The 23,222-nt window shown below is 55.7% G+C and overlaps 11 protein-coding genes across 11 annotated transcripts; 7 read left to right on the top strand and 4 right to left on the bottom strand.

Annotated features, from left to right (window-relative positions):
* Positions 1-92: 92 nt before the first annotated feature.
* Positions 93-529, top strand: B0H18DRAFT_1124419 (uncharacterized protein; the record flags this gene model as incomplete). Its single annotated transcript, XM_048034845.1, has 3 exons — positions 93-170; positions 237-275; positions 341-529. 3 exons carry the CDS (start codon positions 93-95, stop codon positions 527-529), a joined length of 306 nt encoding a protein of 101 aa, XP_047887584.1.
* A 932-nt stretch (positions 530-1,461) lies between these two features.
* Positions 1,462-4,702, top strand: B0H18DRAFT_958963 (P-loop containing nucleoside triphosphate hydrolase protein; the record flags this gene model as incomplete). The annotated part of the gene is made up of 15 exons (XM_048042760.1): positions 1,462-1,507; positions 1,558-1,743; positions 1,994-2,191; positions 2,367-2,453; positions 2,537-2,587; positions 2,625-2,747; positions 3,086-3,156; positions 3,221-3,322; positions 3,370-3,587; positions 3,671-3,783; positions 3,842-3,882; positions 4,033-4,086; positions 4,182-4,214; positions 4,428-4,529; positions 4,646-4,702. 15 exons carry the CDS (start codon positions 1,462-1,464, stop codon positions 4,700-4,702), a joined length of 1,482 nt encoding a protein of 493 aa, XP_047887583.1.
* Positions 4,703-4,796: 94 nt separating this feature from the next.
* On the top strand, positions 4,797-5,470 carry B0H18DRAFT_1039069 (uncharacterized protein). Its single transcript, XM_048030478.1, has 3 exons — positions 4,797-5,071; positions 5,157-5,270; positions 5,291-5,470. Exons 1-3 carry the CDS (start codon positions 4,874-4,876, stop codon positions 5,369-5,371), a joined length of 393 nt encoding a protein of 130 aa, XP_047887582.1. The 5' UTR covers positions 4,797-4,873; the 3' UTR covers positions 5,372-5,470.
* A 480-nt stretch (positions 5,471-5,950) lies between these two features.
* On the top strand, positions 5,951-6,247 carry B0H18DRAFT_866139 (uncharacterized protein; the record flags this gene model as incomplete). Its single annotated transcript, XM_048039765.1, has 1 exon — positions 5,951-6,247. A coding segment is annotated over one exon (297 nt), but the record flags the coding sequence as incomplete, so codon positions are not given.
* A 108-nt stretch (positions 6,248-6,355) lies between these two features.
* B0H18DRAFT_885073 (uncharacterized protein) lies at positions 6,356-6,915 on the top strand (the record flags this gene model as incomplete). Its single annotated transcript, XM_048041058.1, has 4 exons — positions 6,356-6,391; positions 6,449-6,634; positions 6,694-6,786; positions 6,844-6,915. Coding segments are annotated over 4 exons (387 nt in total), but the record flags the coding sequence as incomplete, so codon positions are not given.
* A 159-nt stretch (positions 6,916-7,074) lies between these two features.
* B0H18DRAFT_1039053 (Metallo-dependent phosphatase-like protein) lies at positions 7,075-10,308 on the bottom strand. The gene is made up of 7 exons (XM_048030477.1): positions 10,122-10,308; positions 9,767-10,057; positions 9,643-9,713; positions 9,534-9,594; positions 8,251-8,778; positions 7,796-8,194; positions 7,075-7,739 (listed from the first exon to the last, which is right to left on the bottom strand). The coding sequence occupies exons 2-7, from the start codon at positions 9,928-9,930 to the stop codon at positions 7,217-7,219; spliced, it is 1,746 nt and encodes a 581-aa protein (XP_047887579.1). The 5' UTR covers positions 9,931-10,057; positions 10,122-10,308; the 3' UTR covers positions 7,075-7,216.
* Positions 10,309-10,789: 481 nt separating this feature from the next.
* On the top strand, positions 10,790-12,471 carry B0H18DRAFT_1215188 (uncharacterized protein). Its single transcript, XM_048036621.1, has 3 exons — positions 10,790-10,919; positions 10,978-11,089; positions 11,143-12,471. The coding sequence occupies exons 1-3, from the start codon at positions 10,900-10,902 to the stop codon at positions 12,160-12,162; spliced, it is 1,152 nt and encodes a 383-aa protein (XP_047887578.1). The 5' UTR covers positions 10,790-10,899; the 3' UTR covers positions 12,163-12,471.
* A 3,497-nt stretch (positions 12,472-15,968) lies between these two features.
* Positions 15,969-17,555, bottom strand: B0H18DRAFT_939404 (alpha/beta-hydrolase; the record flags this gene model as incomplete). The annotated part of the gene is made up of 8 exons (XM_048041857.1): positions 15,969-16,338; positions 16,393-16,405; positions 16,462-16,544; positions 16,600-16,787; positions 16,834-17,035; positions 17,084-17,208; positions 17,263-17,335; positions 17,383-17,555. 8 exons carry the CDS (start codon positions 17,553-17,555, stop codon positions 16,287-16,289), a joined length of 909 nt encoding a protein of 302 aa, XP_047887577.1. The 3' UTR covers positions 15,969-16,286.
* A 157-nt stretch (positions 17,556-17,712) lies between these two features.
* B0H18DRAFT_939399 (P-loop containing nucleoside triphosphate hydrolase protein) lies at positions 17,713-19,465 on the top strand. The gene is made up of 10 exons (XM_048041856.1): positions 17,713-17,804; positions 17,856-17,921; positions 17,985-18,095; positions 18,160-18,254; positions 18,312-18,409; positions 18,464-18,645; positions 18,705-18,841; positions 18,902-19,070; positions 19,134-19,286; positions 19,340-19,465. The coding sequence occupies exons 1-10, from the start codon at positions 17,784-17,786 to the stop codon at positions 19,379-19,381; spliced, it is 1,074 nt and encodes a 357-aa protein (XP_047887576.1). The 5' UTR covers positions 17,713-17,783; the 3' UTR covers positions 19,382-19,465.
* Positions 19,466-19,674: 209 nt separating this feature from the next.
* B0H18DRAFT_1107716 (uncharacterized protein) lies at positions 19,675-20,969 on the bottom strand. The gene is made up of 4 exons (XM_048032721.1): positions 20,761-20,969; positions 20,170-20,723; positions 19,992-20,110; positions 19,675-19,939 (listed from the first exon to the last, which is right to left on the bottom strand). Exons 1-4 carry the CDS (start codon positions 20,959-20,961, stop codon positions 19,752-19,754), a joined length of 1,062 nt encoding a protein of 353 aa, XP_047887575.1. The 5' UTR covers positions 20,962-20,969; the 3' UTR covers positions 19,675-19,751.
* A 719-nt stretch (positions 20,970-21,688) lies between these two features.
* On the bottom strand, positions 21,689-23,152 carry B0H18DRAFT_1107715 (NAD-P-binding protein). Its single transcript, XM_048032720.1, has 4 exons — positions 22,856-23,152; positions 22,283-22,803; positions 22,098-22,216; positions 21,689-22,034 (listed from the first exon to the last, which is right to left on the bottom strand). Exons 1-4 carry the CDS (start codon positions 23,054-23,056, stop codon positions 21,847-21,849), a joined length of 1,029 nt encoding a protein of 342 aa, XP_047887574.1. The 5' UTR covers positions 23,057-23,152; the 3' UTR covers positions 21,689-21,846.
* Positions 23,153-23,222: the final 70 nt, after the last annotated feature.

Raw genomic sequence — 23,222 nt, 5'->3', positions numbered from 1 at the left:
CGAACTGGGTACGTCTGCCACGCTCGTGCTCTCCCGCGCTCTTGCCGGGGTTGGTACAGGCGCTGACCGTGTGCTTCCTTTTCCCCTGCTAGATGAACAACTTCATCGTGGGCCAAGTCACACCGACGATGATGCAGAACATCACCTTTGGCACGTTCGTGTTCTTCGGGGTAAGCTATCTTCGTCCCGTAGGTAATCTGAAGTCGGGCGTCGCTGACGATGTTCTATAACCTTAGTCGTTCTCGTTCCTCGGTGCCCTATTCATTGCGTTTATGGTTCGTACGAGCTTCGCCGTTGCCCATACACTCATTACTGATGCCGGTCGCTCTGTGCCTTGCAGGTGCCAGAGACAAAGGGTCTCACACTCGAAGAGATGGACGATGTCTTCGGCTCAGAAGGTCTCGCCGCCGCGGATACAGAGCGACAGCTCGCGATCGAGAAGCGTCTCGGCCTCGACCAATACGCCTACACGAGCTCGGACGCGGACAGCTCGGAGAAGCAGGAAATCCATATGAACGCCAAGGTGTAGGCGCTGCCAACGATCTGCTACGATGCGGCGCTGTCTGTTGGCGCCATGTAATGACACTGTGTTCTATTATGAGTGACGATTCGGCGTTGACTGGCATGTACCCACTACTGTATAACAGGTTCTGCATTGTTTGTCCGCATGCTCTTCCTTGCTGTCTGTCGCACGGCTTGCATCGTGCATGCTTTTGATGCTGCTGTTCAACAGCAAATAATGTGGTACGACTCGGAGATGAAGATATATATGCAGATGAATGAACATGAGTATGCCGCCCAGAGTATCATAATGGTGTCCGAGACCGAGGCGATGCACGGGTTCGCTTTACGAATTTATGGCGGAGGAAGAAAGGAAAGCGAAGGAAGGCGTCGACCCTATGGGCGTCAAAAGATTCGGTTGAGCCAGTAACACGATCACGTGTTTCGCGCGGGTCGCGTTCGGTCGTGGCCACTGCACACGCGCCTGTTTCCAACATCCATCTTCACCACATTGGCCAGTGCACGCTGCACCTGCAAAGCTATGTAAGTCCCGGTATTTTCCTAAGTACCTCTTGACTATTCACAACTATCTATCCCGATTCTGGGAGCCCATCTCACTTTCTGCCATTCGATGGCGGAGGCCTGGGAAAAGAGCATCGTCGTTGGTGCCACAGATGACAGACATCAAGCACTAACTCTGGTTATGCTCTCATCACGCATATGCATATAATTTGACTTGTACTACACTACATGGATGCTGCGGAGCGTGTCTTGCACCCACGATCCTGCAGCGAGGCAGGGGCTGAAAGGCATGATGCCGGTGGCCGACCTATCCCCTTACAACCCATGTGTTGATGGATTGCTTTATGTGAACTGATGTTGACGCGAATAGCAACGATACCTTGGCATTGGAGAACCCAGTTCGCAGTGGCAAGAATCTTCTCTCAACGCCTGAGCACAATGTCGCAGGCGTACTTCCGAGACCTCAACCCCGCACAAGTCCAAGGTCTGCATACAAGTAGCCCCTACGAGAGGCTTTGAATGACCTTTGAATAGCCGTTCAACACCCTCCGGACGTCCCACTACAAATCCTCGCCGGTCCCGGGAGCGGGAAGACCAGGGTCCTCACCGCCCGGATTGCCCATCTTATCTTCACCACCACGTCGCGCACAAGCTATATGCGCGTTACATTTACGAATAAGGCCGCGAACGGATGCCGGGCGCGGCTAGACGTGCTTGTTGGTGTGCATGACACATCCCGTATTCGGATGGGCACCTTTCACGCACTCGTGCATCGTTCCTCCGTAGGCACGGACGAATGGTCGGCCTGGAAACCAATTTACGATATGCGATGCGGATGAGAGGTAGGTGCCCCGACCTACCTTGTCAGACTTGCTGACCTTTCCTCCAGTAAGAAACTCATCAAGAACCTGCTGGAAGAGCACTCCAGGCACTCAAGGATAAGAACATCTTTTGACCGAAGGGACGCTAGGATCGATGATCGCGAAAGCCAAGGCGCGTGGTCAACAGCAGACGATGTCAAGTCATATACCTCCGCAACAAAGCCAAGGGCAGTCGAAGGCGCACACGAGTACCACGGACGACGACAGTGATGGCGACCCCGACGAAGGGGAAAACCAGACATTGCAAGATGCCAATATCATGGCGGTTGTCGCAGACGTCTACACAAGTATGAGCATACACTCAGGCAAAGCAATAGCCTGACTTCGATGATCTACTCCTTTCGGTGTGCGGCTCTTCGCGCGGCATCCCGCTGTCGGCGACTGGTGTCACATGTATAGTGGATAGTTGTGAGTGACACATGTGGTTTGGTCTGGTACGGGTGCTGACGCCGGCAAAGTCAGGACACAACACCATACAATACAAGCTCATGAGACGGATCGCTGCGGCGAGTGGATGCGTGACGATTGTGGGTGACCCTGACCAGTCAAGTGCGTCCTCCCTTTGACACTTGTGTCCTCGACCTATCGTGATATTGATATGTCCCTGCTACCCTCGTCACTGTTCGTTGCAGTTTACGGCTGGCGCTCTGCGGAAGTGAAGAACTTTATGAAGATGCAGCGAGGTACGCACAATCGCCTCGATGATCATAACAATGGCAGCCATTTGTTGCTTACCACGGTGCATGATCGGCAGACTTCCCGAAGACGCAACAAATCTCCTCGAGCAGAACTATCGCTCAACAGCGTCCATTCTTAGTGCCAGTATGGCGATCGTGAGTCAAGGTATGTACAGCCCGTGTGTCATAAAGTCCAGGGCGTTGACTCAGTGAAACGCGTGACACTTCAGACAAGAAGCGTGTTGCAAAGACACTACACGCCGCACATCCCGCAGGCACTCCCCCGATGCTGAAGTTGTACTTGAACGAGTACGAAGAGGCGGCATTCATTGCGACGGAGATCAAACGCTTAGTCGCAGCGACTGGAGGCATGCTACAATGGGGCGACTTCGTAGTGCTCTGTGAGTAACAGTCAAGTCTAGTGAACTATTTTGTGCTTATTGCCCCTATCCTGGCCGGTTTGGACGCCGAAAGTGCGATTCAGTGCTCTATCCCGGCTGATAGAGAGCGCACTGCAGAAGGAAGGCATCCCTAACAGGGTCCTGGGTGGACACAAGTTCTTCGAACGGCTCGAGGTTCGTACAGTTGACACTCCAGGCTTACTCCCACTCATTCCATTGCTGACCTTACGGTTCATAGGTCAAAGACTTGCTGGCATATCTGCAACTCATCGACAACCCACACTTTGTACCCGCTTTTGCCAGAGTCATCAACGTCCCTGCGCGAGGGATCGGCGAGAAGGTCAGCACCCTCCATGAGCTGAAGAGACCGATTCCTCCAGTTTCTAGCTGCCACGAAGGCTTATACCTCTGCATGCAGACAATCGCCGAGATTCTGGCTACCGCACAGCCCTCAAGCTGTCGCCTTTGGAGGTGGTGATGCGCATATATGATGGTACACTCCCGGACATCAAGCCAAGTGTCAAGCGCAAGCTCGCGTCGTTCGTCCCTCCTGTCAGGATGTTGCAGAAACTAGCACAAGCGGTCTGTCATCCACTCACGCACTGGTTAGGCGAATGGATCCCTGATACGTCTCAATTTACACTGCAGAGGACACTTCCGTCTGATCTCATCCGCAACCTAATCGAAGGTATGAATACGAGGCATACCTACGCAAGATGCAAAAGGACTGGGACAGTCGATGGGAGAACGTACAGGAACTCATCAACTTTGCGAGTGAAGTTGAGACGAAGTTGGGGGATGGTGAGGCAGCGGCTGACCTGAGGAGCAACCATGGGATGACGAATGGGACGTGCTCGAGGAATTCGACGGGATCAGTTGGACGACGAGGGGTTCGTGGAGGTCAGTCCCGATGCGGTTCCCAAGGATAAGGGCAAGGGAAGAGCTGGGGAAGGTAGATCGGAGAAGTTGGTTCACCGTATCTTCGGCTTTAGAGACTACGTCTGACTGCGACATATTGACAGGGATACGCCACTGCGACTGTTTTTGCAGGCATCCATGCTTTCAACAGATATGACGGCGGATAACAAGGACGACGGCAAGGGGGTATGGATGCTCTGGCTGGTCCCGCGCTGAATCTGTTCCACTGACGTCGGCCGAATTGTAGAAAGTGACTCTTACCACTTGTCATGCTGCGAAAGGCCTCGAATGGCCTGTCGTGTTTGTTCCTGCAGGTCCGTCCGGTCGTGTCAACTCTCCTTGGGAGAGAAAAGGCGCTGATATGCCGTCTTGTGTCTGTAGTGGAGAGGGGGACGTTCCCATCTCATCGAGCTGAAGATATTGACGAAGAGAGGTGAAAAAGTCTATTCTCAGAGATCCGCTTGTGAACATCTCTCACCGTCTCATGCCCCAGACGGCTACTATACGTTGCCTGCACACGGGCACAGGCTCTCCTCTATCTGACGCATGCGAATTCACGCATGTTTGCGGGAGAGGCCAAGAAGAAGGATATGTCGGATTTCGTCTCCGCCGCTCTCTGGGCCAACCAGGTATGTGCTTCTCTTGTACCAGCTCGCACGCTGGCTTAGCAGCTGACCTTCCGCAGAGTTGTTTCGCAAGAGAGCCACCGAATTTGTCTGCAGACGACCGTGTGCTAATCGCTCAGCTCCTCGGAAGGAATGTACCGGACGAATCAGACGTTGCCCGTAGAATGGCTCAGTAGTATGTGAAGATGTCGTACACAAACGGTGAATGTGCTGACCAGTTTCTAGTGACAGTAAACCAAGTGCACAGGTTTGGAATGCCTCGCACGGATTCCCGAATCGTCCTGCGGCCCACCCACCACCAGGATCGAACATTCCAGCACCTTTCCAAGGTAAGTTTCAACACCCAAATGATCTCGAACGTTGCCAAGATTTCTGCAGGTCCTGTGCAGTTCTCGTCGGCGAGAACTGCACTATCCGACAAGCCCCTCTCCTCCGGAGGACTGTCCACGCCTAAAGCGCTCCCATTACCACCGCTTTCGCCAATACGCAACACAGTCGTGAACACGGCATACAACCACCTGCCTACCGCCCCGCGACATCCTGTGGTGCCGGAGAAAGCCAAGAGAGCTTCGGATACAACAAGCCAGCATGCAACCATCGCCCGACTGTCGTGAAGCCGTCTCTCACCAGTCACCCCTTCACGCAAAACCGGCGCCGACAGAAACGTCTCAGTCGGCTTCACCTCCCCAGTCCTTACCTGCCACTCTTCCATCCAGTGGTTCGGATGAATATCGATCTTCCACCGTCAAGCCCGCCGCGGCAAGAGGCGCTTGGGTATGGGCAGGATGGCAGGAGGATATGCTAACAAGAAGTTCAAGACCCCGGGCGGCGGTGATGACTTATGAAGCGACTGCGTTCACCAGCCTTGGCGGATGTGTTGTGGAATCTTGCCGGTGCATCTACTTATCTGCTGTCTGTGCTCTGTTGTAAGTTGTACGTGATAGACCAATCGAATGTGTGGATTGCTGAATCGCGCTGTAAAGCCGGCGCTTGCCAGCCGCGTGCTGTCCTCGAGGCTCACGGCGCGCTGTCGGAGTGCGAGTTAGCACCGCCAGATACGACAAAGCCGAATGAGATATTGGCTGCCCTCGCATCGTGCGAGCACGCGAAGTGGCAAGCGCGTTGGAGATGCGGCGATTTGTATGCCTCAACCACTGGGAGCCGGTTCGAGCATCGAGGCGGCCACAGTATCGATATCATGATCCCAAGGCTCAGATGCTCAAACAAGGCAGCAGAAGGGACATACACATGTAATCGGGACGGCAGGAGTGCACGAACAACACGCGGCTGATGGATATATAATCTCCACCGTCCACAGCTGTGCCTACACTACCCCGAGTCCACGCGCTGAAGCTGAACGCACCCGAACAGTTTTTACCGCCGCCACGACCCAACCAGCTGGCATGCCATCGCCGATCAAGTCGAAGAAGGCAAGGTACTCCTTAGATACCGTTGACAGACTCTTCGAAACTGCTTTCGCGACCGCGACGCGAGTTTCTTTGCCCAGACCAAGCAAGTCGAAGATGGAGGAGGCGAAGGCGGCCGAGCAAGAGCCTCCACCCGCCTCACCGACTGCAGTCGGCTCACTCTACACTGCTCCGATGGCGCCCGAAGACGACACGCCCGACTCGTTGTGGGAAGAAGTGAGGCGCCTCAAAGAGAAGAGTCTCGCCAAGTCTCCGCCCAAGGTCAGGTCAATTGAGCAGGCGCTCTCGTCAGGCTATGCGAAGGCCGCTCAAACCCCCGAGAAGAAACTGACGAAACGTACCTCTAGGTGCGCTCGCACTCGTGTCTAGTTAGCGACATCGTGTTAAGAGTATATCGTGTACAGTCCTACCTTCAAGGAGTCGCCAGATGGTCTGACGGTGATTCTCGAGGCGTCTCATGCACGTACCAGCTGGAAGTGAATGCCTGTCCCTTAGATGACCGCGACGTTCGAGATCCCAGGGGTGCAGAAACAGGACATGCATGTCAGCTTTCGGTCTAGACATATCATCGTCACCTGGAGAATGAGGAATGTCAGAGAGAGCATGGAAGACGGCGTCCTTGTGCGCGACAGACAAGAAATAAAGCACACACAATTCATCCCCTTGCCAGAAGGGACCAAAGTGAGCCGCCACCGCATTGTGCTTGGATTTGACAGGGTGGTCGCTGACGATGGATTCAGTTCGAGGATGTCAGCGCCTCTCAGGATGGCCGACGGCTCGTCTTGACGTATCCCAATTCGCGCTATCTACCTGTGTCTCCCCGTTCTCCTCGAGTAAGTCTGGCCCGTATCTGTACAGTCAAGCTGCTCATCAGTAAATCTGCATGTTAGACTGCGCTTTCGGGGGCGACAGAATTCCACACATGCTCACCGATTGAAGTAGAACTTGAACAGGAGTCATAGGAGAAGAGTAGGACTCGGAGGACGGGATGCCGGGGTGCATGTATGAGTAAGACGCACGCATGAAATCACTTGAGAACGTAAAGGAGCCTGCACAACTGGACAGATGTCGCTGAAGCGGCAGAGAAACCAATGAACTGGGCGCGTTTACACGCCGAATCATTAAGTCATTGCGATTATGCTGCCTGTACGTTGAATCCGAACTATTCGCTGCTAATGTATGCCGTCCGTCCATCTGCTGAATGCGCTAAATAACCCAAGAAAGTGATCACCACCATACCCCATTTGCGACTGGCGGTGGTAACTAGAGCAGGTCGCCCATGTCGGGACACCGCACGCTCACGAGCTGCGCGTCGATGCCCGCGTCGTCATCACCGAACTGGACCTTCTTCGCCTTCGTCTTCCACCTCTTATGTGGCAGGTCCGGCTCCTCGCGGAGTAGGAGGACGTCCGAATTGCGCAATGGAGGGGTATCGAAATCATCCTCGTCATCCTCGTCTTCGTCTCCGCGACCCAGCAAGGACAGAGCGGTGCTACCGTTCGAACGCTGCAAGACGAGTGACGTCAATCTCCGTCCATACACGCACCCCGTATCAATGCCCATGCTCCACCGCTTGACGTCCAGCGAGCGGGTGGCTGCGTGACCGTATACGACGGTGGCGGGTTCGCAGGGCAAGGCCTCTGCTTCGGGGTCACTCCCTCTGAGGCTGCGAATGCTACGAGGATGCGGGGGCGACGCGTCGGAGGGAAGGGCGCTGTCGAAGCCGTTGCACAGGCCCATCTGCTCGTTCCAGACTTTGCTCCAGGGCGTGCCCTTGTTGTTGTCCCTGGTCATACGTAGTCAGCCCGAAGAGCCATGCCCGTTAGGCTAGTGAAGGCATACCGGGTGACCTTTCTCTTTTTCTTCCGGATGCCCCGCATGTTCAAGAGCACCCATGGGTCGCGGTTTCCGGGGATGTCCTTCAAAAGCGCGCGCTCTTGCAAGGTGCGGAGCTGCTCTTGCGTGTCGTTCTTCTTTTTTAAAGCATCCTCCACCAGAGCGGACGCAAGTGCACTTTGAGACACAGAGGACGACGTGCCGACCGCATAATGCCCCTCGTCCGGTCCGGTCACAGAGTGCGTCAGCCTCGGCGGGTGCGCGAGCGGCTGGTGCCTGTCCGTCAAGGGGCGCTTCGGATCATAGGGCAGGATGCCCGCATGGACGACAAAGAAATGCTCCGAGGGTACGTGCAGCACCAACGGCAGCGAATACAGACACGCCTTCTGCACCGGCGTCATCTCCCTGTAACCCAACACCCATCAGTCGCACCTCTACGACATGCGTCCAACACAACGCACCTCGCCAGCCAGTAATGGTCGTCGAAGATCGGCCAGTCCTTGTTCTGGTGGCCCTTGCCCGGCCGGGGCACCCTGCGCCACCATTCTTCCCGCCACGTCCCGACGGCGCGCTTCCGTGCGACGTCCGCCCACTCCTCCGGGTCCGCCGAGCCCTTCGGGTCGCGCCGCACGTCGCGCTGCCACTCCCGCTCGATCAGCTCCAGGAACTGGCGGCCTGTCTTCACCGGGCGCCCCGGGTGCGCATCGGGGTGTAAGTCAAGCTCCGCGCCCACCTCGGTGAAGGCGGGCGCTGAAGGGATGGATAGCTGCAGCGGCTCGAACCAGTCGCGCCACGCGCGCCATTGGACGATGGTCTGGTCGTGATTCCCGCGCACGGCGTAGAGGGGCCCGGGCGCCTCCCCGCATTTGTGCTGAGTGATGAAGTCGAGGATGGCGAGAGAGCCGGAGAGCGTGGTCTTTGCCATCGTGTCACCGGCGAGGATGATCGTGTCTGATGCAGGGTCGTAAGATGTCGCCGAGAGCAGGTTGCTGGGAAAACGTCAGCGTCACGACATGACAATGTGGAACGGATGAGTCGGACAAAACTGCTGTCGGAAGTCTGTCTAAGCGAGCTACATAGTCGCTGCACGGGCAACCTGCGCAACGAGCGACCGACTGATATGAGTAGTAACGGCAAACGTCCGTACTTGGGCTAAACATACTCCTGAATTGTGGAGGCGGAGCACTGCATGCGCTAGAAGAGGGTAAGGTTTGGCCCTCTGCAGGGAACCCTCGTTACGGAGAGCAAAATGTCATGCAAAGCGCGTTCACGAATCTCATGCGTTTCGTAATCCGGCGGTGTCGGTCATGACAGCAAGGGTACGCAATGCCCCCCCTGCGCATGGTTCACACCCACGGTGCATATGTGAGGCGTAGACATACCCAGCGTGGAGTTGTGCCAGCTTATGGTAGCGGGACCAACTGTATGGTGTTCACGAGATTGTAGAGTCCGCGCGTCTACGACACGCGCCGGCATGTGTGCGTCCCCACATCCGCGGGTAAGCAACCCCATGTGCGGGTCTCAACTCTAGGCGCAAGCTGACTATTGCTGGTCAACCTGGCCTGGGATATGCTCCGGGATGGATCGATGGAAAGGGAGTCGTGGTCGAGTGCCGCATACACCAATCACGACGAGCGCATTGGAAAACATGAGGCACATGACCACAACGAGGAGTCGCAATCCTCCGGGAAGCGTGCCATAACGCGAACAGAAGCCAGGATGATTTGGTAGGGAGGGAACGTACTGGAGGGACTTGTTCATTCCGTGGAGATCCCCGATTAGCAGTACCCGTCGGCTCGGGTCATCTGTGCGACTGTCAGCGGGCAGGCTCCACGAAGCTGCAGACGACTCACTGAGGCCCAGCTCCCCCTCAGAAAGTGTGTACACCTGGGTGACCTTGTTGAAGTCCGGAAAGTCTATCCCCCTCGTTCAGCGCGACCATATGCGTCTGTGGACGAAAGAAGGCTGACCATAGACAGGCTTTTCTTGTGGATAAAATCTGGGAGATGGCCCGACGACAAGAAGTCGAACCTCATTGCGAGCCCGACCAGGAATATCGAGGAAAGGGCTAGAGCAGCCACTGGATATGCTCGTCGTTGCCAATGACTTGCGCCATCGCGTGGCCGCTTTGACGAGGACATCGTGAGTCGTTACCTGCACGTTGCAGAGGCAATTTCTGTGGGCAGATGGGAGGAGAGGACAAGTTGGTCGGCGTCAGGCTGCATGCCACACCACCGTCTGGGACGAAAGCAGAGCTCCGCATCGGCACTAGCGGTGCCGTCACATATGTTATAATGCGACTTTATCTGATAAGATCAAGCTGCGCGCGTACCGCACCAGTGCTCGTCAACAGATCCTCTCGAGTCCGAGTCCCAGAGCGTGTGTTGGTGCTCAGGCTGTGCAGCCAGAATATACGACTATGTGAATTTACGTAAGGCAACGACTGCACTTTAGGAGAAGAGCGGACAAAAGTACAGTTCAGTCGTCTCACACCTTGAGGTGGGGGAGGAGGAAGTTCCGAGAGCTCAGCGCTCAAACAGCGCCGCGCAGTGCCACACAGCATGATTCAAATATATTTCGAGCTTTTTCATGAATGGATGCCAGTGAAACTTGACCAAAAACGGGTACTCATCACGATCCCGAACTGGGTCCGGATCACAACCACTGCGGCCAGTTGCTGAGCGCTGAAGGTTGCTAGTTTGTCTCCAATGTGCCAGTGGGACTTGTCCTGAGTAGCACACACAAGCACTGGCACATCTACTGTCACGGAGTTTCTCGCGTATATCCTCAAAGCAGATCTACACCGTGCAGAGTGACTCTGTGCGACCATAGCTAGAATCTTCATAGACAACTACAGTCCCGGACCTCCCTCGAGCTCCGCGGCGGATCGAGCTAAGGTTAGTCGTGGCTAAAGCGCTAAAGCCCAAAGCCGGACCGTGGGAATCTGTGGCCAATCAAAGGCAACACTTTACTGTGGCTCACTTCTGTCATTCCAGCGTACATAGTTATGTACATAGTAGCTTGTACACTCTTCTGCACCAGGAACACCCGATAATTCGCTCCTTCCTATCACCCTATTCGAGCCTGGGACCGCGCATCCACTCTGGAGGATGGGCCAGTACTGGAGGTTGTAAGTAGCATATGCGTTCCGAGTCCTGGCAGGTTCACGGACGCGTGACTTTTGCTAGAATCAACATCGACAGGAGGCAGAGTATAAGCTTCGAATGTATGAAGCTCGGCGAGGTGATGTTTTGGCGTGATCCGGACCGACTAATCTGGTTGCTCGCCACCCCTCGCAAGGTGAGTCCACCGAGTTATACGACGTCGGAGTCGCGGACTGACAGCCCTTGCAGCCCAAGCCGTATCAGCGCTCTCTCGAACGCGGCCACAGCAAGGATCCGCGTGATCTGGGCGCGCTGAATCTTCCCTTCGACGTTTTGGATCTCATATTCGAGCATATCGCACTCGACAACATCTTAGATGCTGCCTACCTCGCGCTCACCAACTCGTTCCTCCGGGTCATCGGCGGGAAACGCATCTACGAGGGAATGTACGCCTACAGTGCGCCGTGGAGCCTGGACCGTCTCATCTGCGTCGGCGACTACCTCAGTGGCGATGACCTGCCTCCCGACATCCTAAAGGAGGACGAGGAGGAGTCGCTCAGCGGCGACTGCTCCGAGGAAGAGGACGGTGAGGACGGCGCACGCCTGTACAACGCGGCCAAGACCTGGCTCGACGACGACGTTGCGGCTAGACACTGGGATAGGAAGTTCTCATGGTCCGACACGAGAGTCCGGCTGTCCCATGCCGAGGACAGCGAGCTGAACGACTTGGTCGAGCTCGACTACTCGTGGGATGGGACGCCCGAGACCGAGTGGATCCTGTGCAACTGGACGCTCGCGCAGTACGTGCGCGCCAGCGCCGTCGCGAAGCTCACCGGCACGAGGTGTCACGGTCCCTGGGCAAACAGGTTTCTCGGCCTCGGACACGTCCTCCTCACGCAGATCTGCTGGTCGTCGGACGATTCGGTCAGCATGCGTTATGAAGGACCCATCCACCGCGGCAGCTGGGCCGGACACTACGTTGCCATCACCACTGTGGACCAATTGACGGAGAACCGCAGCTTCGCCGACAAGAAGGACTGGACGGACGTGACCGAGGTTTTGGAGATATGGCGAGCTGATAACCCTGAAACACTGGCACCGCACCTACGTTCTGAAGACTACGTCAGCGACAATACTAACACAGACGAGGAAGATCTACAAGACCAAGAGGAGAGCAAGCCGGACGACTCGGACGCAAAGCAGGTGGACTCGGACGCCGCGTTGGAAGACGCTTCAGGTGACGAATCTCAAGAAGCCGACAAATCGTGAATCAATGAAGGATCTACCCCGACCCAATGACGACGGTCGCGAAAGCTTCGCTATGCACTGTGCGACGTTCTGTGTAGTACAACAATGATGTGTATAGTAATGTCTATACCCTATTCCGTTTGTGTAAAGCCTGATTCAGTGTCCCCACGACGCGAATGTGATTGCAGAAGCAAATGTTTAAAGTTGCAACCAACTCGATCGTTGAACACGGATAGTGAAGGGAGCGCAGAACCTGTGTGCGGTGAACTGCGACTTTCACTCAGCTCAGAGACAACCAGTTGCATTCCAAATCCATTACATGATACACGACCGACATAGTCTAGAAACCGAGAATTCCAAAGATACATCGTAGTTGAGTCCAGATTCCAGAATATATATGAATAAAGATGAATGGACGAGTGTCGAGGCTGCTCAAACCACTCGTAAGTCAGAGCATACCTGCGATGTAGAGAAGAACGCACTTGAGGTACTGCAGACCCTCCGAATAACAAGGCCGAGGCATCGGGTATATGATCGTCTTCGCATGATACAGGTAGGTGGGGGTAGCGACGAGCTCCGCACAATGTTACTTGTGACCGCTGTCACAAGAATACGGTGTCAGTAGAGAGACACACGTCAGAGATGAAGAAGACGGACCAAGTGGGTATATTCACGACGTGTAAGATGCATGGGCCTGACGATGATGATGCATGGCTTCAGGAATCTTGATATGGGATGTCTGAACGGACATGAAGTAGCCGTGACCAAGATGTTGTCAAAACTAAAGACGGTCAGCAATTGTGCGGATAACGACAGAGGAATACGCGTACCTGTCCAGACATGTTAAGAGATAGATGAATGCACGAACCAAGATCCGGATGATTGATGAGGAACCAAGAAATGTGCGAGTGTGTCCGTTTTTCTCCCCGTTGCTGGTTTATGGGCCGTTGCCCTCGCCTTCTACTGCCCCCGTCCGTCCGTATGTGGACTTCAAGGGGAAGCGAGCGCCTGTTCGAGCACCCTGGCCAGTGCCTGAAGGAGATCAGCGACTGAACACCGCTATCGCGCAGACAGCACACACACCTCTTGCTCCTCCTCTCCCAGCTCACTAAACAGCTTCAGTGACTCAGACTCAGAGATAATCTGCAGGGCGCCCGGGCGTCCCTTCGGCGTTGGAGAGGCGAGCGTGCTGGGTGCCTTAGCCCGCGCCGCCGCAACGGGCTTCCTGGGCGCGCCCGGAGCTGGCGTGCTCTTGTGCTGAGGTACAGAGGGAGGCGCCATCTGTACGTCGGTCATTGAGGTGGCTGCGGCCTGAGGAACGGAGGGGATAGGGGTGCTGGGAGTGGCCGAAGGCTGCCGTTGTGTCCAGTGGAGGGGAACGCTGGCACCGACTGGGACGATCTCCTTGTCCGGGGTCGCCATGTCCATGTCCGTGTCGACCAGAGTGGCATCCGGATCAGGCGCAGAGCAGAGAGACGCCATTTCCACATGCACCGACTCCATCGCATCGATCGCTTCAGGCTGACCAGAGTCTTCGTCGCAGACCATCATATCGACCGAAACAGAACCAGAAACAGCACCAGAACCCTCGTTCGCCAAGAGCATTGCGAAGTCCGAGATCAAAGCTACCTGTTCGTCGTGCCTCAGGGCCCTCTGAAGATGAAGGCCCCTAGCGGCGAGGTGCGCCATCATAGTAGGACCCAGAGGAGCATACGCGTTGTCAATCGCCCGTTGCAGGATGCCGAGGTCCTCACGCACGGCCTTGAGGTGGGCCTCCGCAGTAGCGAGCGAGCTCTGAGTTGAAGCGAGCTCAGCAGTAGTCGCGTCCGAGTGCTTGCGCTGGATGCAGCGGAGGGCGCGCGCGTGTTTCGCGTAGAGATCGACGGCCTTCGCGAGCCTGCCCTTCGTCCGCCGCCCAACTGCAGCACCGCAGGTGCAGGCGGGCTGGTCGAGCAGAGCTGCCGAGAGGCGCTTGACTTCCTCTTCGGCGGTGGTCTTTGCCGCGGTGATGTCGCGCACGTCCTGTTCGAGAGCAGCATTGCGAGACGTCAGAGAGTCGACCTTGGCCTGAAGGTTCTTGCGCTTGGTGGTCACGGAGTCGACTTCGGCCTCGAACTTGTTGCGCTGCCCAGCCATAGTCGCCAGAGCGGTCTTGAGCTCATTGATCGTCGCGTCCGCCTCCTGGCGCACCTCTTCGGTGTGGTGCCGTGCAATAGACTTCTGCCGGTTCAGTTCTTGGACGTACATGTGCGGGGTCCACCGGAAGTCAGAATTGTTGGAAGACTGAGCCTTGTGCATGAGTTGTCGCTTGACTACCGGGTATGTACGAGGCTGTTGCGGGGTGTTCTTCATGATCTGAGCATCCAGTTCGAGCCTGAGACGCAGGGCGAGCTTCCGGTACTCCTCGACGTTTCGAACGAGCCGGGCAATCGTGTCCTTGTCCTTCTGGTTCTCCTCAGCAGAGTCGGCCAGTGCGCGGTCGCGAGCCTCAACGAGACCCTCCAGAGCCATTGTCGTAGCCTTAGCAGTGTCCACTTCGTACCCGAGATCCTTGATACGCTCCTCCGAAGCCGTGACCTTGCTGTTCAGGCTGCTGACCTTCTCGGCGGTTTCCACGTGAACACGAGTGAGGCCGTCCTGGAGGCTCGCCGTTTTGCGCTTCGCATCCTCGAGTTGGGTCTGTAGCTTAAAAGACTGTAGCTGGACTTCGGTGCGCATCTTCCCGAGCTTCTTATTCTCCGATTCCAGCCGGGACATGTCTCTGCTCTGCTTGTGCAGCTGCGTCTTCAGCATGACGATCTCCTTTTGCAGTTTGTCAGCTTTGGACTTGGGCACGGTATCAATGGGGAGAGCAGGTGCGGGGCTGACAAGACATGGAGCGGGAGGTGGCGTGGCGCGGTCAGATTTAAGGACGAGGCTGACAGGCTCAGGAGACACAGTGGACGAGGACGATGCTTGGGCGGATCCGTCGGACCATGCGTCTGTCGAAGTCGACTCGGTGGTGGGACACAGACTTGTGTCCACCGGCAAGTCGTTCCGTTCCTCGAAGGCGTTGCGAGCACCAGAATCAAGAGAAACAGGAAGGGAGTTGTCGACGTCGACAGGAGAGACAGAAGCGGAGTTGGCGAACAGTTCCGCGACATGGTCAGTGTCAGTGGCTACCCTGACGGAAGCAGGCCTAGGAATGTCGACCTGGCGCTGGCGTTGAGGATGAATGCCGGCGACCCATTCCTAGATGGGTGAGGTTACGAGAAACTCAATGCACATAGGCGCGGTGACATACCTCGACACGCCCTCTCACGAACCAAGAGAACCGATAACAAAGCCGGAGGTAGCCCACGTAGACGTTGATGAGACCGAAGAAGACCACCACCAAGCCGAAGTGAACGAATATCCAGAGCAGGATGCCGTTGGACATGAACCGAGCCTCGGGCGTGACCAAGTGTGCGAGAGGCTCGAGGAAGTCGAAGTACTCGCCATGGGCCATACAGAGGCAAAGTGTGAGGAACAGTGAGAGTGTGAAGCGGAAGTACCGTTGGTTCAACATGACCGGGACTGCTGAAGGCGTTCACGGGCTCGATGAGAGTACGAGGAGAAGGGAGGAGGGAAGCCGGCAGCGTATAAGTAGGCGACCGTGAGGCTGACGACACCGTCCGCCCCAACACGTTGCAACTTCGATCTTGACTTGGTCCAAGCTGTGCTAGTCAAGATCAGAATCCTCGACTTACCCGACATCGGGGTCAACTGGCAGCCTGTCTGAACGAGTGGGCAGCGCGAATGAATGACAGCGTATGAGGACAAGTAGCTACCGAATCGGAGCTTGCATACTCTCAAAACATATGTATACACACCTATAGTGGTACATACATATTGTCGGTCAACCGGATCGATGCATCGGATCGACACCCGTTGCATATGGTACCGTCCAGGTATCTCAGATCTCAGATTCAAGGAGATAGCGCAAGGGCACGGACAGCAATCTCGAACAACGAGAAGCACGGCCGGAGCACAAGAACTGAGTACTCACATGCCAATCCACTCGGCCTGCCGTCCCAAATCCAATGGCACGGCTGGGGTAACGTAGGAAGCCACACGGCACAGCACTCTACTCAACGTCATGCTGCACACCACTCAAAGTCTATGGACTACTGTCGTGTCCTGATGAACTCCGTCACCAAGTGCTTGAACTCGTTCGGCCTAACGATCCGGAGTCAGCTGTGTTGAATGATATATCGTGAAGATCGCACTTACTTCTCGGCATGTACTAGCGATTGTCAATGTTAAGCACAATAGAACGACCAATGTGTTGATCTCACTCACCCCAGTGGCCGGCCTCCAGACGTTCCAGCACCATGTTCGGGAAGAACTGCTTAGCGACGGGTATGTTACGGTCGTTGATGTACCTAGATCCAACGTTAGATATCCCCCTTGTTTGCTGGCTCGGTGGGAGTGACTCACTTGCTCTTCGTGCCTTTGATCAAGAGCGTGCTGCCTTCCCAAGTCCGCTCACCGGGTTCGTACGGGAAGGAGCCTATATCCGGTATGCTGTCGCCGATGATCTCCAGGGGTATCTGGAATTCGAGCGGAAGGTGCTCGTGTCCCTGATGCTTGAGATTCGTGAGGAGGAACGCGCGGGTCATTGCATCCTGATGGAGTCAGCACGAAGCCCACAATACATGACGCGTGACCTACTTGTTCATATGGCTTCAAGATATCCTGTGCTTCCTTCCGGTTCGTCACTTTGCTAGATTCGATCTTCTTCAGCGCTTCAATATATCCGCTGAACTCCGGCGAGAGGGGACCCTTCGCCGGCGAGATGTCCGCGACAATGAGGTGCTTGAGGTCCGGTGGGCACTCCGGGCTGAGCGCAACAGACATCGCAACCTTTCCTCCCCTTCCGAGTACATGAGAAACGCGCGCGGGATTTCGGCCGAACACTCACATTGAATGACCGAGCAGAGAAACATTCGTGAGGGAGTGTCTGCGGAAGAAGTACAAGACATCCACGGCCATGGCGGCATAGTCCATGGGTCGTGCATGAGGGGAGGTCCCATGGTTACGCAAATCCTATACCTGCTTAAGCTCGACGGTGAGACAGGTGTGCGCAGGTGCGTTACCCACTAGGGTATATATTGGCATGTCTAGATCCCGGAGGAATGCTTTCGAGAGTGACAACCAATTCCTTTTCATTCCACTTGAGATAGTGAGTGTTTTGCGATTTTCGAGATACCGCGAACGTACAACAAGCCATGCAAGATGACTAGCGGTCTATCCGTCGCATTCCCGTCCTTCGGCACAAGCTTGTCATAGTGCAGGTTGACCGGTGCTATTGACTCGGCTGCCGAATGCGATCTCAATGAGTATTTTCTGATATTGGCAGTTCGTTGAAGAACCCTTGAGGACAGCAACCGCATTGCTGTAAAAGATGCGGATACTAGGGACCAGGACAGAGTTGTGACTGACTTGCAATGTGTGGGCGTTGCTCATGTCCGAGTTTGCCAGGCGCCCATGAGCTTCACGAGCGCTTCGCTGCCGACGCGTTGTGTCACGCGTGACGGAACGCGTCTGGCTCCAACCACGACCGCATCGCAGGAGTCCTAGTTGGGCAGCTCCTAAATTCACCAGCTCTCTTCTGACCTATCATGTCTCTTTGGGTTGATAAGGTACGAATGCGCGGTGTGCTCTTAGCTCTTGTGGGTACTCATTCGCAGCAGCACCGACCGCGCGTCCTTGACGACCTGCACTATCACGCGGGCCTCTCAGCACGACTCCGCGCTCTAGTCAGTAGACCTTCCCAGAAGACACGCTTCTTTTCCGCTGACTCGCGAACTCGTTTTGATCAGGCGGCCTCTGGAGACTTCCCGCACATGCTTTTCTACGGCCCCTCCGGTGCGGGCAAGAAGACTCGGATCGCCTGCACACTGCGTGAGCTCTTTGGGAAAGGTGTAGAGAAGGTGTGTGTCTTACTATGCTTATTCTTCGAGAAATTGTGATGCTCATTGCAGGACACCTCAATAGCTCAAAATAGACCAACGAGTCTTCCTGACACCATCGAAGCGGAAACTCGACGTGAACATCGTGCAGAGCAACTTCCATATCGAGATAACACCGAGGTCAGTGTCGCGTCGAGTGATCGCATTCCCGCAAGACATGACACACATCGACCACAGTGAAGTTGGGAACTATGACCGAGTGGTGATTCAGGAGCTCTTGAAGGAGATTGCGCAAACTCAGCAAGTAGACATGAGTGCAAAACAACGATTTAAAGGTCCACCATATCATCGTTTGACACCTCGATACGGACCCTGACATTCACTCGCAGTGGTCATCATCAACGAAGCGGACTCACTAACGCGAGATGCACAAGCAGCTCTTCGCCGAACGATGGAAAAGTATATGTCTAACATGCGAATCATTCTTTGCGCCAACTCAACGTCACGGCTCATTGCACCCATCAAGAGTCGATGCCTCCTTATGAGGGTGGCAGCGCCGGATGAGGATAAGGTGAGGTGTCACCGTTACAGTGGACTTGATGGGCCTCATTCATGTCCCTCCCGGCCCAGATGATTGAAGTGCTACGATACGTCGGCAAGAAGGAGGGCTTCGACGTCCCAGACAAGATTGCGCACGACATCGCCGAAGACTCAAACGGCAACCTCCGCAAAGCCGTCCTCGTCCTTGAAGCACTCAAGATGCAATCGTCAGTACTCTCTGCCACCATAAGAGCGTCCTGGGGTAGATTCGCTGATGCACTGTGCAGGACTGACCTTGACAAGCCACTGACAATCGCGAAGCCTGACTGGGAGACATACTGCCATAAAGTAGCAGACATGATCGTCCAAGAACAGTCCCCACAACGCGTGATGGATGTCCGCGCAAAACTGTACGAACTTCTCAGTCACTGCATCCCGCCTACGGTTGTTATCAAGGTATGCCTCCCTCCCATCTAAGACTCATTGTAGCGAATGATTGACTAACGATTGGGCGAATAGACGATCGCAGACCGGGTCGTCGACCAGGTGGACGAGAGTCTAAAGGCGGACATCATGCACTGGGCGGCGATATACGAGATGCGTATGCGGGTCGGGAACAAGAAGATCTTCCACCTTGAGGCGTGGGTCGTCAAGGTCATGAGCTTATACAAGGTGCGTGCACTACGCTATGTCTGGGCGCATGTGATACTAAGCCAGATGTGCAGCATTTCTTCTATGATATAGATATGTCTGGCTTCGATGACTGATGATGTTTTGTATTGGGACTGTCCTCGTATATCCATATGTAGCATTAGCCGGGCCGTTGCTTTCAGTCCGCTGGTTCGTGCCCAACCATGACCGGTGCGAGAGCCTATAATTGTAGATTCTTCGACGATGAACAGCGATCTGGACGCGGGTGCGTGCAGAGCTGGTTGGCGGTGCGGTAACCGAACGCACCTGAGACGCGCCACCGAACGCTGGCGGTCGCAACCACTCACTGCGGTCATATTAGAAATCTGAGACAGACGTTCCAGGTTCCTAGTCAAGACACTATGTAGCCCGGTGACAAATCACAACCTCATGTCGGTACTGTACATCCTGCTGTGAACATGTCTCGTACAACTAACTCCTCGCTCTTTAGATCCACCCCTTGCTCTTGAATTGCTCGAGGATGTCACGCGTCGACTCTTCGAGAGTGAGGTACTTCTGACCGAGCAGTCGGTCGGCCTTCGAAGTGTCAAACGTCGTGAGGTGCGTCGTTGTCGCAGGGTCATATGTCTCGTCGCCCACAGGTACATTGGGGTAGAACTTCCTCGCCGCGTTCACTGGGAGGGTCATAGTCAGTCCATCTGCCCCATAGTATCTGAGCACACTCACATATGTCTTGGCCCTTCCAAGGTCCACTTGACATGATGATACGCTCGCCAGCTGTCTCTTCCTTTTCAGCGGCGACGATCAGGGCATCTGCAGCGTCGCGGACATCAATCCAGGTCATTCTGCACCAGAATATCGTGAACAACTTTCGAAACCTCGCGAACAACAACTAACAACACACCCAAATGTCGTGAAGAACTCCTTTTTCTGTGGGTTTCCGAGATGGTCCGTACCCTTGATGAACCCCTGGTACCAGATCCTCATACTCTCGTTCATCTCCTCAGGCTTGCTCACGGGCTGGAGCGTCGGCCCAAGAATCCACGGCGGGTTGCACACGACGAGGTCCCACCCCATCTTCCCCTTGTTCATCTCGGAAAACTCCCACGCGGCGCGCTCCGCTAGCACTTTGCTCGCCTGATACTTCACGAGCTGGGCCGCCTCGCGCCCTTTCTCGCGCACCTCCGCCACGGCACGCTCGTTCCAGTCCGCCTCGGAGAACCGCCGCGGCGTCATCCCGAGCTCGCGGATCGCGCCGCACGTGGAGGTGTAGACGACGCGCTTAACGGACGTCCCGAACGCGAGCGCGGACTCGAGAATGCGCAGGGTGCCGTTCACTGCGGGGATGATCTGCTCGTCAGGCTCGACGGCGTTCAGATGCACGGGCGCCGCCGTGTGCTGGATCAGATCGACGCCTTTGACGGCCTCGTCGAACGCGCCCTCCTGTTGGGCGCTGAGCTGAGTGTCTACGTGTGGTCAGAGGGAACGCGCGTACCTTGGCGATGTCCTCGACGATGGCAAACTCGAGCTTGTCGCCGTATTCGGCGAAGACCTGCTTGAGCGGCGCAATCTTGCTCTCGGAGCGGACGGTCCCTCGGACGGAGAAGCCGCGCTCGAGCAGCTTGCGCACGAGCCACATGGCGAGGAAGCCGTTGGCTCCGGTCACCAAGGCCTTCCCTGAAGTCACTGCTGGCATGGTGAGGCGAGAACTAAATCGTATGGAGTGGTTGTATGGGTCGTTGAGTTGGTGAGTCGATACGCAGACCTCGCGCCGCTTATATATCATGCTGCCTACGCGCTGGCCAAGACTTCAACCGTGCATGTACCGCAAAACTTGATATTGAAGGCATTGAATAGCCGGGAAGTCCATTCGGAGGGGGGCTACAGTGGACGTCGGAGAACGCGATGACCCGCTCGGACAGGCGGGTGGGTGCCGATGGATGTACGAGTCCTTCCCGCGGAGGTGCGTTGCGTATGCGGGCGTACCCGCTGCCGTGCAAACGCCCGTCCCATCAGCCCACGAAGGAGGTAGAGGCATACCGGTTGGTGGCCGGAAGGAGACGCATGCGCCGAGCTCTGCTCAGAGTTTGATTGGAACCTCCACGCGCATCGCGATGTGTTAACGACCTGTGTTCCGAATCGCTGAGATCGACGTGATCGGCCTGTGACAGAGCTGCTCTGAAGCATCGTAGCACCGGTTGCTGTGCATCAGGAACTCACGCTGTCCTTCGCGGATGTACCGGCGGCGATGGTCCGGATCGCACTCGATCTCGTGTATGAATTCTGTCATCACAGCTGCAGCCACTAGCCCTCCTCAATACTCGGACTCTGCAGCAGCGTGCTGACACTGCTGAGTACCACTATTGGTCCCGCCGGACTGATCAACGAAGTGTATCCCCTCTACTGTGCCCATCAGACTGACAAGATTCTCCAGACATTTCATTGACCAGCTGCAGCAGCAATGCTGGTATGCTTCCAGCTGGCGCATCTTCACCTTTGTTCAATGCACCCACAAACATCAGAAAGTACACTCCGAATCAGTTTCTAGGGCTTCCTTCTGCATGTAAGTCCCTGAGGCTCCTTAGATCCAGTTCCTGGCCTTGAAGTCCTCGACCATGTCCTTGGTGCCCTCTTCAATCGAGTGGTACTTGATTCCCAACAACTTGGCGGCCTTCGACGTATCGTACTGAATCTGGTGGGTCGCCTTCGCGGGGTTGTAGGCCTCATCGCGTGGAGACACATTGGGGTAGAACTTCTGTGCGGCGTCGACTGTGGTCCAACGGCATTGCAATTAAAACGTGTAGTGAGCATAAATGAACTGGTCTGACGCACCGAAGTCCTGCCATTTGTAGGGACCCTCCGAGACCATGATCCGCTCGCCACCTGCCTCCTGCTTCTTGATCGCGAGGACGTGCGCTTCCGCGAGATCGCGGACGTCGATCCAGCATGATCTGCATACACAGAACGCGTCAACAGGATTCATTACGGCACTTCGAATTACAGTGAAGATCACCTACCCGATGGACGCCAGCTGCTCCTTCGTCTTCGAGCCTTTGAACACTGTGTGGAACCAGTCGTGCATGCTCTCGTTCAGCGCCTCGGGGGCGCCGACTTCGTGTATGGCGGGGCCGAACACGTACGGCGGGTTCAGCACGACCAAGTCCCAGCCCAAGACCCCCTTGTTCTTTTCCACGAATTCCCAGGCGGCCTTCTCCGCGAGCGTCTTGCTCGCGCGGTACTTCATGGCGTTGGGTGCCTTCGCACCCTCTTCGTGGACGAGCTGGATCGCGCCCTCGTTCCAATCTGCCTCCGTGAACACGCGCGGCGCGCTCTGTATAGTGAGCACGGCAGCCGTAGAGGAAGTGATGACGATACGCTTCACGTTCTTGCCGTGTGCGAGCGCGGATTCGAGTATACGCGTCGTACCGTGCACAGCGGGGACAATGAGCTCGTCCGGGTCGTTCGCCTTGAAGTGGAAGGGCGACGCGGTGTGCTCGATAGCATCGACATCCTTAACATACTCGTCGAACGCTCCAGGCTGTGTAGATAGTACGCTTCAACGTGTCGCGCGTGCGCAGAAACGGACGTACCTTCGTGATGTCGTCAATAATGACCACCTCGAACTTATCGCCATAGCGAGAGAACACCTCGCGGACGTGCTTTGCCTTGCTCTCCGAGCGTACCGTGCCACGGACGATGTAGCCCTGGTCGAGGAGAGACTTTACGACCCACATCGCAATAAATCCATTCGCGCCCGTAACGAGCACCTTTCCTGCCTGGACTGCAACCATAATGAACGCGTAGTTGGTTCAGAGCTTCGGCGTTATGCAGAGGATACAGGGGGCGAGGGGGATGTGAAAACTGGACGCGGTCCCTCTCTTTCTGCCAGACCGTGTGCCAGTGATATACAAGTCTAGCCGCAAGTTACGCCATTCCATTTGGCATGTGAGCCGCTTG

This window comes from Fomitopsis serialis, assembly GCF_022376445.1.
Source record: "Fomitopsis serialis strain Sig1Antser10 chromosome Unknown B0H18scaffold_122, whole genome shotgun sequence".
Classification (NCBI taxonomy): domain Eukaryota; kingdom Fungi; phylum Basidiomycota; class Agaricomycetes; order Polyporales; family Fomitopsidaceae; genus Fomitopsis; species Fomitopsis serialis.
The sequence above is the reverse complement of the archived record's forward strand: the minus strand, read 5'-3'. Positions and strand labels throughout refer to the sequence as shown.